Consider the following 19,898-nt stretch of genomic DNA (forward strand, 5'->3'; position numbering starts at 1 on the left):
CAGGAAGCGATTTTTTAAAAAGTTGATAAAGTTTTAATTAGTGATTAGTTTTTCACACAAATGTATCGAATCACTTCAGAAGACATTACTTGATCAGCTGGAGACATGTGGATTACTTTGATGCTGAATAAGTGTGCTTTTTGGACCATAAAAAATGTTTTGGATGAAGCTAAAAACCTTGGATACTTAAATCCTGTGCTGATGAAGAAAGAAGATCATATACATCTAGGATGACCTGAGGGTGAGTAAATTATCAGCAAATTTTCATTTTTGGGTGAACTATTCCTTTAAGTTATATATACACCATAGATTACAGTAAGGAGTGTGTCTTTTATGTATGTACAGTCCATCTCTTCTTTTTTTCCCCCATCTAGATCAATGTCCTTCAAGCCAAAACGAAATTTGAGATCTTAGATGCAGTAAGTATCAGCAATGTCATTCTATACTGGTATATCTAAGTGCACAGTCTCTTTCTGCATTCTTAAACTGCTTCTAAATTCAAAGTCTCCCCTCTCTTGTGCAGATGTTATCGTTCATGCATGCGCAGTACTCCCTCTATCAGCAAGGCTATAACCTTCTGGATGAGATTGACCCTTATATGAAGAAACTAGCTGCTGAGGTGAGCAGTGTTCTCATCCTACAATATTGATTTCTCAGCTGTGAGCTGGTAGCCAATTCAGCCTCATTGATTCCATTTAAAGTGAACTTGAAGCATCATCACTAAATCATTCTTTACAAATGTGTACATGCATTAAATTAGAATTATTGGCTTTTAAAGGGATAGTTCACTCAAAAAGGAAAATTATGTCATCATTTACTCACCTTCAAGTTGTTCCAAACCCCAGTGGCTTTCATGGAACACAAAAAGAGATGTTAGGTTACAGCTTCAGTCACCATTCACCTTCATTGTTCGGAAAAAGATGCAATGAAAGTAAATGGTGACTGAGGCAAACATGCTGAATAACTGTAAGGATGAGGTAGGCTGATTGGGATCCATTTGCAGATATTTATTAGAGGGGTTGCTCAAACAATTCAAACAGTATTCTTTAAACGTAGTCAGGTCGCAGGCTTGGGTCAAAACACAGATAAATCGGTCCTCAGGCAAGAAATCCAAAAACAGTAATCCAGAGACGTAAATCCAGCAAACGTAAGCAATGGTCATAACAATAGACAAAACAATGGCAGATAACTGGCAATACTTCACAAGGTGATACTGTGGGCATATGGCTTATATACATGGAGAATGTCCAAACAGGAACTGATGCGGCAGGAATAGGAAGTGACAAGTGTTCAATATTCAGGTGAGGGCTCCCTCTGGTGGATGGTAGCCTGTTCAGACGTTACAATAACATCTTTATTTTCCACAAAAGAAAGTTAGTCAAATTTGGGTTTGGAACAACATGAGGGTAAATCATGACAAAGGTTTCATTTTTGGCTGAACTACTCTTTTAACCCTTAGATGCATGGGAATTTTACCAAACACTCTTACATATTTCGGTCTTTAGAGACCCGGTACTTACTGTATATCTGTCACAAATGGATTTACAAAATGCCCAGATGGTGTCAAATTTAAAAAATATTTTCAAGATAATTAGAAAATAATAGAATAAAATATATTTTGATGTTTTATTTTTCATATTTAAAAGAGATTATGAAACAAATCAGGACAAATTTAGAAAAGGATTCATTACTTTAACACTGAAATTTCATGAGACGCAACTGGCTGTCAAACACATATTTAGCTACACAACACATAAGGTACAGATAAGTATTTCACAGGCACTTATTGAGTCTAAATAGATTCACAACTTACATAATTTCAATAGTACACCCAAATTACAATAGTCGTATGAAAATCAAGTCAATCACTGAAACATCAGCACCTCCTTGAGAAAGAAATAGCATGTATAATATGTATGTGTACACACATATGGAATACTAATAATTCACCATTGTTGATAGTTCATTGTTGCACAGAAAATCAATGTGATATAGTATTTAATTGCATATATTACTCATTTCTCTTGTAATAAACAAAGAAATATGTATCCTGTGATAGTAAACTTATATAGATATGAAATAATCATAAAGATATAATTTATGGAAGTGCAAAAAACAAAACAAAAAAAAACAACACTTTTACATACATAGGGTCTCTAATGCCCCTATACACTTTGGTACTTTTTGTTTTGTTTTGTTGAAATGTTTTGCATTTTTTTTGTGTGTTACACTATTTATAAGAGAGAGATTGAGGAATACTAAAGAGGTGTGGGCACAACAACAACAAAAAAACGGATGAGGTACAAGGGGTGGAATGAGGTCCTGGGTCACTAAAGACCCAAGGTATGCATTTAAGGGTTAAGACAAGAATCAGTAAAAAGATCAGTTGGGTTAGTAGATAGTAGTTGTTAGGTTAGTTGCCAAAAATTCTGTGCACCTGTAATCTGAGTGTCTCGTTAGTATAATGCTCCAACTTCTTAAAATTAGCATTTATAAAAACTGTAATGTCCTTTATTATACAGTATGAGCATTTTTAGATATCCGAAGTTGTGCAGACCTTTTACTGACATTACTGTTCATAAGTTTAGTCATTACAACTCTCAGAAATATTTAGCATGTTAATAATAATGTGCCATAATGTGGGTATGACAGATTGATAGGATATTGGTCTTGGCCAGTTAGATTTGTTATGCTGCTGCTGCTGCAGAGCAAGTACAGAGACTTGCTAGAACATACACAGAAACAGTGAGTTAAGCATGTGAACATTAGAAAAACAGAAGACATGCTGCATTAAGCATGTATGATATGCATGATTCAACATATATTCAGCATTTGATTTCTATGTCATTTGTTCATTGACCAACCATTTTACATCAAAATGCTGATACAGAGATAACTCTGAGATGACAGACTGATTTTCAATCTTGTCACAGCTGGATCAACTGGTAATTGACTCAGCAATGGAGAAGAGAGAAATGGAGCATAAGCATGCCACGATACAGCAGCGGGTAAGAATGCACACAAATATACACAAAGAAACATGGCATAGATGTAGCAATGACAGTTATTGTCAATTCTATTGCATGTAGTATGGTCAATTAATGCACAGCTAACTAAAGAAAGCATCTAAGTGTCTAATGACAGAATTATAATTTAAAATTAGCTGATTCTTTCAATAAAGTTAGTATTTAATATTTTTTACAGTGGAGTCAGTGAGGATCATTCATGCTTTAAGTGGACTCCTAAAGATTAACACTTAATTGCTTAATAGAGCACAGCAAAGTTTGAAAGCAATGCTAGGTTAAATAAAAAAAAACAAACAATAAAAATTACTTTATCTCGACCTTTTTTTTTTTTTAAGACACGCAACATTTACATTTTTTTTTTACTTTATTTATTTATTTTATGTTGTTAAATAAAGCCATATGTTATTTATGTTGTTTTCACTTTGGTTTCAAATACATATTTAATGGGTGCTTTTTCCATTTCCTCTATTCTTTGCTTTTTGATCTTCTTGCAAGAGTAGAAAAGGTCTTTTTCCTCAGTGTTCTAGTTTTTGTCTTTTAGATGTTAAGCAGACAGGAAGTGGATATATTTTTGACAAACTGAAAATAGTGCTTGCTGAAGTTGATTAAGAAGATTCTCAAGTGGACAGCTGTGTTTTCTGAGTGTTTAAAGTTATCTCAGAAATACACAGACACTTTCAAAGCTGTTGGATTGATATTAATTCATTTTCAGAATGCAGTTTGCCAAGTAAAAAACAATTTCCAAGAGTTTTAACTTAGAAGTGAATGTACAAAGAGGGATCAATAATCAAAATGTGAAAACTTAAAATAAAAATCTTCGCCAAGTATCGATGGTGAAATGTTAGAATTAATATATTTAACATGCCCTGGCAGCAAAATATATCAATAAAATGTCAGTAAAGTGTTTTACCTTGTGTTTAAAACCAGTGTTTTACTTTGTGTAAAACATAAATGCATGTAATTGTGTGCCAATATGACATCTAAAATTATTTCTGATCCTATTTTTTATTTGGTTTTCTCCCCTCTGCAACTCAACCTCCGCTATGACTGACTTTATCCTGATTTAGACACTGCTACAGGTAAGTGTTTTCCCATAAACCCCACAAATGAGGCTTGAAAAACATCTTCCAATGACTTAATTCCATGTCTCGACAGAGGCAATGAATATTTCACCTGTGCTCTGAAATTGTCAGAGGACTTTCATGGGGGAAAGTGTAGTTTGGAGCATAACTATAACCCAAATATTGCATTGCATAACTGATGATATAATTACAGTTGAGTAAGACTGATTGATTTGCCCTACAAATGGATCTGACTTATGTAACCACTGATGGCTGTCCCATTATCTTCCAGTTTTCCAGCACACAGAAATTATTCAGTAGATTTTTCTCCATGGATTTATTTGTTGTGGTTTATGGAAAGAACAGCTCTTGATTGTCTCTTTGTGCATTGTTTAAAAGCTGCTTTCTGGGATTGTTTTGGGTGTGATGAATCTCCAGTGATCATTTCAAGAAACCCTCTCACTTCCATCATAGCAGTTACCAACAAGCTATGTTGACATTATTGGGCTGACTGCATCAAGAAAGATTATTGCACTGAATATTCTGCCTCAGAACCCATTTAAGAAAAAATTTACCCATTATTTCATAATATTGTATTTCTAAAACCACAGACACATTCTGTTTCTTTTTAATTGTCTAGATCATATCCTCTTGTCTTTCACAAACTCTCTAGTGGTTATTATAAGAAAGCACTTGATTTCCAAGGGTGTGTTGAGTGACTCCAGCCATGCTTCCTAAGCACCCAAATTGGCCCGGTTGCTAGGGAGGGTAGAGTCACATGGGGTAACCTCCTCGTGGTTGCTATAATGTGGTTCGCTCTCGGTGGGGCGCGTGGTGAGTTGAGCGTGGATGCCGCGGTGGATGGCGTGAAGCCTCCACACGCGCTATGTCTCCGTGGCAACGCGCTCAACAAGCCACGTGATAAGATGTGCAGGTTTACGGTCTCAGACGTGGAGGCAACTGGGATTCGTCCTCCGCCACCCGGACTGAGGCGAATCACTACACAACCACGAGGACTTAAAAAGCACATTGGGAATTGGGCATTCCAAATTCCAAAAAAAAAAGAAAGAAAGCACTTGATTGAAATCTGTATGAAGTGTCTTGCTTAAAACTCTCTCTGAACATCAGTTAAAGCCATTAACCACAGGAACTACAAAAAGAGTATACTTAGCAGAATCATGGCAACATTTAGGAGAACTAGATTTTAATACATCCATTAGCCTATCCTAGCATTTTAACTATATGAGACTTGCGTTTTCCAGATGTTGCATTAGATTTACATTTATTCATTTAGCAGGCACAAAACAATGAGCGCTACCATACCAGAAACTGCGTTAACGCATTTTCATCAAATCATAACATTTCTTGGAATGTACTGTAGCACCTGCAGTGAGGCATATTCTTTTTCCATCATAATTTAAAAATCTCAGTCTGTGAAAAGAATATTTTCATGTCAGTCACAGCTTGTGTTGCAGTAAATTTGCTTGAAATGCCAGTGTTCACATCAGGAAAACCAGCTGTCTTAACATACAACTTGCAGAGAAGAATGGAAATGCATTCTAGAAGATTTCTGCCTTTTAGTGAACCATGTAAAGACGTATTTAAAAGTTTCTGCGTATATTCAGTTTAGTTAGATTGTGGTTATGTAACCACAAAAAGCAGACGGAGTGGCTTTTTTGCAGTATCTCAGAAGTGTACATGATGCTCTTGAAGATGACTGTGTTTTCAGTGATGCAAGTTGTAAAACTGGTGTGTTCTTTGCCTTCTTATGCCTTCGTGGTACTTTATACAAATAATACAGCCTAAATTTGAGGTTTCATATTTTATCCCTTGTCTTTCTCCCAGTTAAATACTTGAACATTTGAAAGAGTTTGTAGTTTCAAACAGATGATGGCTTTTATTAGCTCAAGCGTCATCACTTGTTCCTAAAATAGCGACTATAGTCTCCTGCAGTTGTGCAATGTTTTGTGAGATGCCGCACAGAAGGTTCGCCAACCACAGTTGACAGGTATTTACATTTTATGATATTTAATATATATTTTTATATTTGGTCAAATATTTGTCCTTTTAGACATTTAAATAGTTATAGTTAAAACTTTAAATGACATGACAGTGAAAAGCATTTTGACTTTTGAGGTTATGTCAAGCTTAGTTTTATGGCTATACTGACATTCTCCTTTCTCAGTTGACAGCGGCAGGATTGATTATGGATTGAATTTCAGTTTACTCTGCCAAGAATAGTCAGGACTGAGGGCTCACAGCCAAATGGACACTGCAGAAAGAAGCAGAAAAAGCATGAAGGAAAGAAAGAAAGAAAAAGAAAGAAAGAAAGACAGAAGGAAGAAAGGAAGGAAGGGAACTTAAAGAAAGGAAGGAAACCAATAAGATGAAAGAAAGAAAAGCAGAAGGAAAAAGGAAGAAAGGATGGAAAGAAAGCAGAAGGAAGGAAGTGTCATGATCCTTCTCTGTCTGTCTTTCTGTCTTTGTCAGATTTTCTTCTGTGTGAGTTTGTTTTATATGAGCACATGGCTTAGGCTAATGTTTTTTTATGCCATGTGCTCTCCCAACTCTGCCTCCTCATTCCCTCTGGCCTCACCCCTAGTTTAGTCCTTGTTATGTTGATTGACTGCACCTGTCCCTCATGTATGTTCCTCTATTCATTGTGCCCTCTTTCCTCTTGTGTTTGTTGAATCATTTTGTGAGTTTTGTAAGTATTCATACCTGTCCTAGTTCCAGTCCGGTTCCTGTTTCTGGTCAGTTCTAGTTATTTGTTTATATTCTGGTTTATGTTTCATTTTGTTTTTCTTTCCCTTGTGAGAGTTTTGTGTTCCCTGTTTGTTTCAGTTGTTAAATAAATTATTTTATTTTACTCATTCCTGCGCTTGGGTCCTCCTTATTGCTTATGTTTCCTGATTGAACCCATCAAGTCGTGTATTCCTGTTGGGGGTGAAGAAGGGAGTCTTACCGAGACCATAAAATTGGCTGTAACGAAGGCTGCTGGCAATGATGATGATGAAGACGATGACGTGAAGATGAAGAACACAAGTGCAGACTCAAGCGGCGGCCATGTCGTGGAACTCTGGCTCGGCGGCGGCCATGTCGTGGAACTCTGGCTCGGCATCCACCTCCCCCACAGTGAACGTGGAACAAATGATTCGTAGGGCGAGGTCGAAATATTGAGCCAGGCTGAGGGAACTGCGACCGCCAGGTATCAAAAATGAAATGAACTTATTCAGACCAAAGCAAAAAATGTCTTTGAGGGCGACCTCATTAAAGTTCACATGGCTGGCCAGAGCGCAAAAGTCCTCTACGTACTCCTCCAGGGGATGAGTCCCCTGACATAGCTGTATGAGTAGAACTGCTGGGTTCATAGTTGGTCAAGTATTCTGTAACGATGCTGGCTGCTGGCAATGATGAAGACGATGATGTGAAGTTGAAGAATCCAAGTGCAGTTGATTTACAAAAGTGAAACCAAAACCCTAACTATAATCGTGAAACATGAACTTGACTTGACATAAAAATAACTTGGCTTGACTATAAGCGAGACTTGACTTGAACCAATCTTACATTCACATTCAATACTTGACAAAGACACAATGGAAAACATGAGGCTTAAATACATGGACATGGGGGAACATAAACCAATGAACAAACAGAACTGATAACAAGATAATTAAACAATAAACCAATGAAAACATGACACATGAACATGGAGGGAAAACATGAAGTCACATGACAAGGGAACAGGAACTAAACTTTTCAAAATAAAAGACATGAATCAACAAAATACACATGACATTGGCTTTAAAGTGGAATAATTTTATCTCAGCCTGTGACTCGGAAGGCTCTCTTCATCCCAGCCCGAGGGCAGCGATACCCCTCACCGACAGTGGGTGCTGCAGCTCCTCTTCCCAGCACTCATAGGAGGAGGAAGAGATGGAGCTCCACACCTGAGTTGAGGCTGCCCCCGTTGCTGTTCCCGCTGCCATGCTACCGACCATTCGGAGGAGGAGGAAGCAGAGTAAGGTGCCCGATCCCATGTCGCTGCCAGCCCTCACGGCCACTGAGGCCTTTCACCTGTCGCTGCCAGAATTCCCGGCCACGGAGGCCGTTCCCCTGTCATTGTTAGCATTCCCGGCCACGGAGGCCGTTCCCCTGTCATTGTTAGCATTCCCGGCCACGGAGGCCGTTCCCCTGTCGCTGCCAGCATTCCCGGCCATGGAGGCCGTTCCCCTGTCACTGTTAGCATTCCCGGCCATGGAGGCCATTCCCTTGTCGCTGCCAGCATTCTCAGCCATGGAGGCCATTCCCCTGTCACTGCCAGCTTTCTCGGCCTCGGAGGACGTTCCCCAGTAACTGCCAGCAGTCCTGGCCATGGAGGCCGTTCTCCAGTCTCTGCCAGTGCTCCTGGCCAGGGAGGTCGTTCCCCAATCGCTGCCAGCGCTCCCGGCCACGGAGTTCATTATCCATTCACTGCCAGTGTTCCCAGCCATGGAGGCCGTTTCCCAGTTGCTGCCAGCTCCCTTGGCCATGGAGGCTGTTCCCCTGCCACTGTCAGCGTTCTAAGCAAAGGAGGCCGCATCCCAGTTGCTGCCAGTTCTCCCGACCATGCGGTTGCCACACAGCCTGTCCAGTTCTCTGTGGTCATTGAGTCTGTCCAGTTTCCTGAAGTCATTGACAAGCCTGACCTGTTCCCTGTGGTCATTGATGACCCTATCCAGTTCCCTGTGGTCATCGAGTCTGTCTAGCTCCCTGAGGCCATCGACAAGCCTGTCCAGTTCGCTGTAATCATTAAGTCTGTCCAGTTCCCTGAGACCATCGACGAACCTATCCATTTCCCTGTGGTCATCGAGTCTGTCCAGCTCTCTGAGGCCATCGACGAGCCTGTCCAGTTCCCTGTAGTCATTAAGTCTGTCCAGTTCCCTGAGGCTGTTGACGAGCCTGTCCTGTTCCCTGTGGCCGTCGATGAGCCTGTCCAGTTCCCTGTAGTCATTAAGTCTGTCCAGTTCCCTGAGACTGTCAATGAGCCTATCCTATTCCCTGTGGCCATCAATGAGTCCGTCCAGTTCCCTAAGGCTGTCAACAAGTCTGTCCAGTCCCCTGTAAATATCAATGGTCCTGACCAGTCCCCGGTGACCTTCAATGAGCCTGTTCAGTCCCCTGTGACCATCAACTATCCTGTCCAGTCTATAGTGGCCATCAACCAGCCTGTTGCTCAGTCCAGTGGTCAGCATTCATCAAACACCAGCTACCTTTCTGTTGCTCAACCCAGTAGCCAGCACCTGTCAGACACCAGCCACCAGTCTGTTGCTCAGCCCAGTTACCAGCACCTGTCAGACACCAGCCACCAGTCTGTTGCTCAGCCCAGTATCCAGCACCCGTCAGACAACAGCTACCAGTCTGTTGCTCAGTCTGTTCAGTCTCCAGCGGGTGCTACTTACTCAGTCCTGTCCCTGGCGGTCATCAACCAGTCTGAACCAGCCCTGTCCCCAATGACTATTGACCATTCTGCTCAGCCTTGTGAGGTCCCTGCCCAGTCTGACCAGCCCTTTGTGGTCCTCACTTGCCCTGGCCTAGTCCTCTCCCCAGCAGTTGTCGATCTGTCTGACTCAGTCCTATCTCTAACAACTACTGACCAGTCTGTCCAGTACTCTGTGGCTGCTACTGACCTCACCAGCTGCTCAGTGGCTCAGACTTTGCCTTGGTCTCCGGATTCTTCTCCAGCTCCGCCCTGGTCTCCTGGTCTATCTAGGCCTCCGGACTCTTCTGCGGCTCCACCATGGCCTACCAGTCCACCTACAGACTGACTCAGACCGTTCCCCTAGTCTCCCCCACCCACCCTTTCTGGTCTGTCATCTGGCCCATTCCTTTTCCCTGGTCTTCCTCACCCAAGTCCGCCCCCTCATTCCCTCTGGCCTCACACCTAGTTTAGTCCTCGTTATGTTGATTGTCTGCACCTGTCCCTCATGTATGTTCCTCTGTTTACTGTGCCCTCTTTCCTCTGTGAGTGTCAAATCGTTTTGTTTGTATTGTCATCTGTCCTAGTTCCAGTCCTGTTCCTGTTCCTGTTTCCAGTCAGTCTTAGTTATTTGTTTATATTCTGGTTTATGTTTCTTTTTTTTTCTCTCCCTTGTGAGAGTTTTGTGTTCCCTGTTTGTTTCAGTTGTTAAATAAAAGTATTATCTAAGTGCTGAGTGACTGAGTGACTCCAGCCAGGTCTCCTAAGCAACCAAATTGGCCCAGTTGCTAGGGAGGGTAGAGTCACATGGGGTAACCTCCTCGTGGTCGCTATAATGTGGTTCGTTCTCAGTGGGGCGTGTGGTGAGTTGAGCATGGATGCCGTGGTGGATGGCGTGAAGCCTCCACACGCGCTATGTCTCCATGGCAATGCGCTCAACAAGCCACGTGATAAGATGCGTGGGTTGATGGTCTCAGATGCGGAGGCAGCTGGGATTCATCCTCCGCCACCCGGATTGAGGTGAATCACTACACGACCACGAGGACTTAAGAGCGCACTGGGAATTGGGCATTCCAAATTGGGTGAAAAAGTGGAACACCACCACCCCCCCCCCCCCCCCATGAGCTAAGCATGATTTGTTGTAATTTCTGCGGTTTATTGGGTGAAGGATCGCAACTGGGCTCTTAGCGCGTGGGACAACAGCTGTATGTTAATGAGCTTAAGCTGTGTAGAGGTACACAGGCAATAGGCAGGTGGGAACGCACATGAGTGAGCTGGTAATACGCGACTGGAGCACTACCGTTGACTATGAGAGCCACCGTGCTGCGTGACTCACACACAGCACATTGACTGCACGGTTGATTGTGCTTTGCATTCATTTAGTTAAGCTGAGCCGTTTGGATCTAATGATTTTAAAATACGTAAAACATTTAAGGATGAAGATATTTGGCAGGCTGGACTTCACTTTGGTGAGTTGGTGAATAAATGTTGTTGGTTATTCTTTTATTAAACCTCTATGAAATTGTGTAGCCTAATAAAAACTGATGATGGAATTTGGTGGTAAAATAATAAAAAATAGATTCCATTTCTTTTATTGCAAAATGTATGCATCTTTTCTCAATTTGTAGTCATTAATGTTATTTTCCTATTGATTATAAATTAATGCAGATATTATGGAAAGTATTTGCTTTACCTTATAGTTATGCAGTTATGTGTCACTAAAATGCATGTACTGTAGCCGATCAAATAGACTGCTCACAATGTTCTTTTATATTTAAATGTAATAAAATATAATGTGTATTTGTAATGTCCATAGACTGAAATGTATGGGAGACAAACTGCAGTATATTCATGTGTAATGAAGTGTGTGGGAATATGGCAAAGCAGGAGAGGGGAGAGAAGGCAGGGTTTTTCTGTACTATTCAGAACTTGAGTTGAGGCATTAGTCTTGGGCTGTAAGGACTAAGGAGACACAATTGAATAGATCTGAATATTTAAACAGTCACCTTGTTGTGATCTGGCTAAAAAAAAAATCAGTCAGATTGCTTAGAAAAGTAATAGCACACCTCTCCTCAACAATCTGCATGATTTGATGTATCATTTATGCTTGTAGCAATGAGTTACACTCTGAAGTTGAGACTTTTTTCATATTAATTTATATTTATTTTATACGTGACTTAACATTGGCATTTAATATTATCTACTGATTTCATCACAAATCATTTCAGGTATGCTCTGTTCTTATATGATTATATTGATAAACAGTGTCTCATGCACAGTCTTTAATCAGAAAACATCAAATGATCTTATGCAATCCTGTTTAAAATGCAAGAACACAACACACCACTTCTTTTCAAAGAGCTCTTTCACCAGGAGTTGCATTCTCTGATCAGATCTGTTTCTAAAATGTGTTGAAGGGAGTTTATCTTAACGTCTTAAGGGGAATCACTTGAAGAGAAGTCAGAACAATAGATGTTTGACAACATGGACAGATAGGAAGCTAGCTACTATTATGATTTTCGAGGATATTTGTTGGGGTTGTGAAATGATCTAGTTGTTAAGACAATGGCCCAATCTATCTCTATTCACACCCTAATCATTTTAGTGTCAGTATCCTCTACAAGGGCTTGGTGTCACGGTTTACGTGGGAAGAAGGGCAGGACTCAAAAATGCAGATAATGGGGTTTATTAAATACAACAAAAAGAAACAAAACAAACAGAAATCCAAACATGAGAACAAGACTGAAAGGAAGCAACAGTTAACAAGACGAACTGGCACAGGACAGGAGGAACTAAAATAGGGAGAAAAATCAAAGAGGTTAACAGGAGAGAGGTGGGGCAAATAACTAATAATAGGCAAACAAGGAGGTGGGGTGTGACGCGAGACTGAGAGACACGCGGCAATACAGAAACAAAATAAAGCCATGTGCTCTCCTGGCGGTCGGCAGCGGAAACACCAAAAACAAACAGTCTAGCTGAGCCCTTCCTCTTTCTCCTCCTCCATTTATGATTCATTGGAGGTCTGGCACCTGCATCGCTCGAGGGGGAAGTGATGGTGTTGTTGTTCTCGGGGGGTTATCCATAGTTGATCTATGGGATAATCCATAGAATCCGATGGGACAGGTAGCTCACAAACCTCTTGAACGACAAGGTCGCCAGACTTCCCATCTCCCAAGCACCCAGGGGACTCTCAAGGCAGATGTTAAAAAAGACCTTGAGAGCGGCATCGTTGTAATCTAGCCCGTCAGCAGTGAGGAGGAATTCGCTGGTGAATTCTCTCACATCCCTCTCTCCCTGATGGAAAGTACAGAGCCTTTTGTGACGGGCTAGATGGTCCGCAATCGTCCCCCTGGGTTTAGAAGACAGGAAAAAGAGGCTTCCCATTTCTGCTGAGTCCTTTCTGGACAGTTCGTAATGTCACAAAGTAAAAAGGGCAGGACTCAAAAATGCAGTTAATGGAGTTTATTAAATACAACAAAAAGAAACAAAACAAACAGAACAAAGCAAACATGAATCCAAACATGAGAACAAGACCGACAGGAATCAACATGTAAGTTAACAAGAAGAACTGGCACAGAACAGCGCACACGAAGGAACTAAAATAGGGAGAAAAATCAAACAGGTTAACAGGTGGGGCAAATAACTAATAATAGGCAAACAAGGAGACGGGGTGTGACGCAAGACTGAGAAACAATCAAGAAATACCCGAATGACATAAGTGCATATCGCCAGAGACAACGGCAACATGCGCTCATGCCAAACGACAGACACGATGGGACATTTGTGTGAGGGCTCGGCCACAGATAAACAGGCAACCAAGACTGAAGCAGCCGAACCCCAGCACAACATGACAACGGATCACGACCCGGACGTGCAGCACAACACGAAGCAATTGCATTGCTTAGAATTTGCTTTGTAATTTTTGCAACAGTCTAAGTTCTAAAAGTTCTAAGCTCTAAAAGTTGCTAACTTATAAACCTTTAAATACAGACTTGTCATGAGACACATTTTGTGGTCCCGGTCAAAAATGACCAGCCCACTAAGATTGTTAATAAATCTCTCATATTGCATATATTATCCCAAGATATTGCTTTAGATATTTTTGTCAACTTCTTTTTTAGTAATTATGTAATTGTACTGCTTTTTAAAAAAAAAAAAAAAAAATTTATTGATAGAAGGATTCATTGAACTGAGTGGGAGGCACTCCCTGTGAATTTTTTTTAAATAACAATAATTATGTAATAAACTAATAACCACTTGTTTTATCTAAACAAAATGGATGTCATTTTAAAGCTTATAAACTAGACTTTACAATGTATATAGCTGATCCTACTGATTCGTAAGTAATGCTTTTTGCCTCATAATTTGCTAATTTGTTATCACAACAATTATATTCAGAGTTGGTAAAAACATAAAAAAGATGAGATAGCCATGTGTTATAAATCCTTGGAAAGGTCTCAATTAGGAAAATGCAATGAGCAAATGTGTTTCACTCAGAGGCCAAACTGCAGTGAGTATTATGTGTATGAAATTCCCACTGACACACACAAATATAATAAATTAGAACAGGAGTGTCTTTTTGTCACGTTTTTCCTTATTACTTTCCGAAACATACATATAACATAGACAATGGTATGTTGTAACATACAGCAGACTATCCTGATTCAAACGAGCCCAAACACAACATAATATGATAAGTAGATCTTGAAATATTCCTGAGTGTATGTACATGGAAAGACGATGCACAAAAGGGCGCACAACACACATTGTGTATGTGTGTGTGTGTGTGTGTGTGTGTGAGCGCGCTTATGTGCGTGAGGACTTTGTGTGTGTGCAAACCCACATCCACGTATTCTCATCTAAAGGATTGGGATGCTCCTGAACACATATTTCTGTATTTTGTAGTCTAATCCTTTCATTTCCAATGACCGGTCACTTTAGACCGGGAACACCACAGGTGTAACAAAGTGAAATAAAACCAATAAAATTTTATGAAAATTATCTAAAAAAAACAATTGTGTGTTCAGATGCCCTGTGTGAACAAAGTTCATAGAATTTTATTCCAAGTGGATGAAATAAACTAGTTTTTATAAAGAAAAAAAAAGATTATCGGTCAGTTTTGACCGGAACACAATATAAGGGTAAAAAAAAACAATCATGTTTAATTGCAGAATTCCTGGTTAGGAACTACACTACTGAAGAGATTTGCTTAAGAGAAAAGATCCACCAATCAGAGAATTGCGACAAACAAACTGTGGCAGAAGAGCTCTGCAGCGACCACTTAATCCAATAAAGCACCCTGAATGATGCAATTGAGGCAGTCTCCCTATATTCTCAAACAGCTTGTATATTTGTAGATATCTGAATAATTTGCAATAAAATAAAATATATTGTTTCTAAACTTAAAATCAACCACTTTAAATCGTTCTTAATTTGATTAATTAATTTGCAATGCTTTATGCGACTGTAGTTCATTCCCTTGTTAAAGACGCTAAAAACACATTCTTTTTTTATCCCCTTTTCTCCCCAATTTGGGATGCTCAGTTCCCACTACGTACTAGGTCCTCGTGGCACAGTTACTTACCTCAATCCGGGTGGCAGAGGACAAGTCTCTGTTGCCTCTGCTTCTGAGAGAGTCAATCCACGCATCTATCACGTGGCTCGCTATGCATGACACCGCGGAGACTCACAGCATGTGGAGACTCATGCTATTCTCCACGATCCATGCACAACTTAACACTCGCTCCACCAAGAGTGAGAACCATTTAATCGCGACCACGAGGAGGTTACCCCATGTGACTCTACCCTCCCTAGCAACCGGGCCAATTTGGTTGCTTAGGAGACCTGGCTGGAGACACTCAGCACACCCTGAATTCGAACTCGCGACTCCAGGGGTGGTAGTCAGCGTCAATACTCGCTGAGCTACCTAGGCCCCAAGTACACAGTCTTGTACCTTTGTCTTTTTTATCCGATTTCTAAATATTTCGGCTTCAAATCAAAGACTGTTATGTTGTGATTTTCTTCAGAGCTGATTGGTTTGGATTATGGCTTAGAACTTTTTTTATAAAGGATTTTATGAAATCCATATATATATATATATGTATGGACGGTTGAATGTTGTCTTTAAAAACAGTTTTGAAGATTCTAAATTTTACATTTGCCTACACACAGTACATCAATACAGTCTTTTTGTCTCACTTGAGTTTATAATGGTATACCATTAACCACATGTGATGGATAAAGTGTTAGTTTGGTTGTCCATGTGGCTGACACCATACCATTCCTCCACTCAGAGATAATCAATATGAATGACCTAAGTGAAGGAGTTAGCTGCCATAATGACCTCCCATGAGGGAGCTGAGTCATATTGCTCAATAGGTAAATACTCTGCTCTCACAGTCAAGAGAGAGCTCATGCATTAAGTGTGCTTCTGAAACAGGAAGAGGGCCATTATTGAGAGTGGTAAGCATGAGATTGTTAAATACATCAGTGGTAATTGGTTGGACATGCTCTTATGCAATGCCCTGCGTCATCTGCAAAATAGTCTGGTGGGATTTCTGAAAGCATTGGATGAGTCATTCCTAGTGTGTGTGTGTGTGTGTGTGTGTGTGATGTAGATGCATCGAGAAAGAGAATTTATGCATCTGTTCCACTTACAACCTTCTGTTTAAAGTAAAAGTTCAAAAGTTGAAATTTTTTGTGACTTTCATCTGTGGACACAAAAGGAAATGTTAGGCAGAATGTTAGCATCATTCACTTTCATTGCATCTTTTTTATATACAATGAAAGTGAATGGTGACTGAGACTAAACATTCTGCCTAACATCTAATTTTGTTTCATGAAAGTTGCTTTGAAATAACATGATGGTGAGTAAAGTGTTTATGTGAACTATCCCATTAACATTTGCAGTATCACAGACTGTGAACTTTTTTGTATTGTGTTTATTTAAACTAATTTAATAAATTAACAAGGCCTCCATTTGTCCAAATTTGTTGTTCAGCTGTTATCAGTTTCTTTTTGTTCTAAAGCCTTTATCATTTTGTTTTGTCATTCAGGATTTTGTGTATGATGACCCAAAGTTGGAGTTCAATGTTGATGCACCCAACGGATTGGTAATGGAGGGTTATCTGTTCAAAAGGGCCAGCAATGCCTTCAAAACATGGAACAGGTAGGCAGAAATGGGTACCTGGAGGTCAACAGGCATTAAATATGCTTTAGATAGCCTGAGCGTATTTACTGTCAATGTTAGTGTGCTGTCCTTTAACCATTGTGTCTTTCTCAGGCGGTGGTTTTCCATCCAAAACAGCCAGTTGGTTTATCAGAAGAAACTGAAGGTAAGTTTAGATCAGCATTCAAAGCTCACAGGAGTTTAGGCAGTTTTGGAAACAGTAAAAAGATATTGATCACTCATACTGTATTTGCAAAAGAATGGGAGAAATCAGTGTTCCATATTGACGTTGTAGAAATGGATGTCCCACCTTTCAGTTAAAAGAGCCAATCACCTGATAGAGACATCACCTGTCAGTTTATTCGAGAATGTGCATGTGCATTAGCTAGACCAGCATGATAAAAAATAAAAAATAAAATTTTTTAGGTGTGTTTTTGAGCTAAAGAAGCTAAATTTATGATACCATTGTTCCTGATTTATTTAAAAAAATAAATTTGTAAGACTGAAAATAGCAGCATGAGAGTGTTGCCAAATAAACTGACTTGCCTTAAAATGGACTTTGATTCTAGTTTAGCTAAGCAGCATTTCTTAAAAAGTGAGCTTTTACAAGGTAACAAACACAATCAGTAACAAATCAATACAAGCACACAATAGTGGCTCTTCTTCACTTGTCTCCAGAACTTCCATCAGTTTGGGTTGAAGTGTTTAGTAATTACTGTGACTACAGCACTGTGGAACGCATTTTTTGCTATATTCTGTAAAGTGAAATGGGTTTACTTATAGCAGTAGTCAATAAAGTCTCAGTATTATTGATGTGTTTTTTTGGTCTGTTGATTCTTTCACAGGATTCCCTCACAGTAGTTGTGGAGGACTTGAGACTGTGTTCTGTTAAACCTTGCGAGGACATCGAGAGGAGGTTCTGTTTTGAAGTGTTGTCCCCCACCAAGTGAGTCCATAACATTTCCTGTCCACTAAAGTCCATTAAAGGTAGTCTTATACTGTTTCCTTTAGAAAGCTTTTCATCATGTTCTGTGTGTGTATGTGTTGTAGGAGCTGTATGCTACAGGCAGAGTCAGAGAAACTTCGGCAGGCCTGGATCCAGGCAGTCCAAGCAAGCATCGCGTCAGCATACAGAGAGAGTCCTGACAATTATTATATTGAGGTTTCTACACACTCTACATGCTAAATAAACATAAACATGAAGAGTGAGCAATAGTTTGGGCAATTAAGAAAATAGTAGCAAAATCACTTTATACTCAAAAAGGGATGGGTGATATAGCAAAAAAGAAACAAAATCACAATAATTTTTACCTTTTAATGATATTCAGTATATACAGTTGAAGTCAGAAGTTTAGGTACACCTTAGCCAAATACATTTAAACTCCTGACATTTAATTGTAGAAAACATTCCCTGTCTTAGGTCAGTTAGGATCACTACTTTATTTTAAGAAAGTGAAATGTCAGAATTATAGTAGAGAGAATTATTTCTTTCAGCTTTTATTTCTTTCATCACATTCCCAGTGGGTCAGAAGTTTACATACACTTCGTTAATATTTGGTAGCATTGCCTTTAAATAGTTTAACTTGGGTCAAATGTTTTGGGTAGCCTTCACAAGCTTCTAGCAATAAGTTGCTGGAATTTTGGCCCATTCCTCCAGACAGAACTGGTGTAACTGAGGCAGGTTTGTAGGCCTCCTTGCTCGCACACGTTTTTTCAGTTCTGCCCACAAATTTTCTATCGGATTGAGGTCAGGGATTTGTGATGGCCTCTCCAATATCTTGACTTTGTCGTCCTTGAGCCATTTTGCCACAACTTTGGAGGTATGCTTGGGGTCATTGTCCATTTGGAAGACCTATTTGTGACCGAGCTTTAACTTCCTGGCTGATGTCTTGAGATGTTGCTTCAATATATCCACATCATTTTCCTTCCTCAAGATGCCATCTATTTTGTGAATTGCACCAGTCCCTCTTGCAGCAAAGCACCCCCACAACATGATGCTGCCACCCCCATGATTCACGGTAGGGATGGTGTTCTTCAGCTGGCAAGCCTTACCCTTTTTCCTCCAAATATAACGATGGTCATTATGGCCAAACAGTTACATTTTTGTGTCATCAGACCAGAGGACATTTCTCCAAAAAGTAAGTTCTTTGTCCCCATGTACAAACTGTAGTCTGACTTTTTTATGGTGATTTGGAGCAGTGGCTTCTTCCTTGCTGAGCAGCCTTTCAGCATCTTCACAAGGTCCTTTGCTGTTTTTCTGGGATTGATTTGCACTTTTTGCACCAAACTACGTTAATCTCTAGGAGACAGAATGTGTCTCCCTCCTGAGCAATATGATGGCATGGTGTTTATACTTGCATACTATTGTTTGTACAGATGAACGTAGTACCTTCAGGCATTTGGAAATTGCTCCCAAGGATGAACCAGACTTGTGGAAGTCCACAATTTTTTTCTGAGGTCTCGGCTGATTTCTTTTGATTTTCCCATGATGTCAAGCAAAGAGGCACTGAGTTTGAAGGTAGGCCTTAAAATACATTCACAGGTACACCTCCAATTGATGCCAATTAGCCTATCAGAAGCTAATTGGCTAATTGCCTAAAGGCTTGACATAATTTTCGGGAATTTTCCAAGCTGCTTAAAGACACAGGTAACTTAGTGTATGTAAACTTCTGACCCACTGGAATTCTGATATAGTCTATTAAAAGTGAAACAATCTGTCTGTAAACAATTGTTCGAAAAATTACTTGTGTCATGCACAAAGTAGATGTCCTAAACAACTTGCTAAAACTATAGATGCTAATATGAAATCTGTGGAGTGGTTAAAAAATTATTTTTAATGACTTCAACCTAAGTGTATGTAAACTTCTGACTTCAACTGTATATACAAATATATAATATAGATAAAGGCTGCCAATCAAATAAAATTAATTACATGATATACCGATTATTTAATTGAATTAATCGCATGCATAAACATTTGTTGAGAAAGGCCCTCGAATAACAATATTTCAATATATAATGAGCAAAGCATTGATAAGAAATACAAAATGTTGCTTTAGAAGTCAATATATTGTTTATTTCCATATTATTAAACATAAGCCTGTCATTGGCCTACAGTCCACAGTAATCCATTTTGCAACTGAATTTGTCAATCTGCCCAAGACAGATTTATTATAAGGACTTTT

The 19,898-nt window shown here is 39.8% G+C and overlaps 1 protein-coding gene across 5 annotated transcripts in view; it reads left to right on the forward strand.

Moving 5' to 3' along the window:
• LOC127420498 (arf-GAP with coiled-coil, ANK repeat and PH domain-containing protein 3-like) overlaps positions 1-19,898 on the forward strand; it is a 113,266-nt gene that overhangs the window by 74,686 nt on the left and 18,682 nt on the right. For all 5 annotated transcript variants that reach the window (XR_007893820.1, XM_051662839.1, XM_051662840.1 and 2 more), the window contains 8 exons: positions 375-419; positions 524-619; positions 2,934-3,008; positions 4,094-4,105; positions 16,601-16,713; positions 16,828-16,879; positions 17,559-17,659; positions 17,764-17,875. Coding sequence is in view for 4 of the 5 variants with exons in the window: in XM_051662839.1 (XP_051518799.1) it covers positions 375-419; positions 524-619; positions 2,934-3,008; positions 4,094-4,105; positions 16,601-16,713; positions 16,828-16,879; positions 17,559-17,659; positions 17,764-17,875 (606 nt within the window). In the remaining variant the exon portion in view is untranslated. The remainder of the gene's footprint in view (positions 1-374; positions 420-523; positions 620-2,933; positions 3,009-4,093; positions 4,106-16,600; positions 16,714-16,827; positions 16,880-17,558; positions 17,660-17,763; positions 17,876-19,898) is intronic.

Source organism: Myxocyprinus asiaticus, chromosome 29 (genome assembly GCF_019703515.2).
Source record: "Myxocyprinus asiaticus isolate MX2 ecotype Aquarium Trade chromosome 29, UBuf_Myxa_2, whole genome shotgun sequence".
NCBI classification, from domain to species: Eukaryota; Metazoa; Chordata; class Actinopteri; order Cypriniformes; family Catostomidae; genus Myxocyprinus; species Myxocyprinus asiaticus.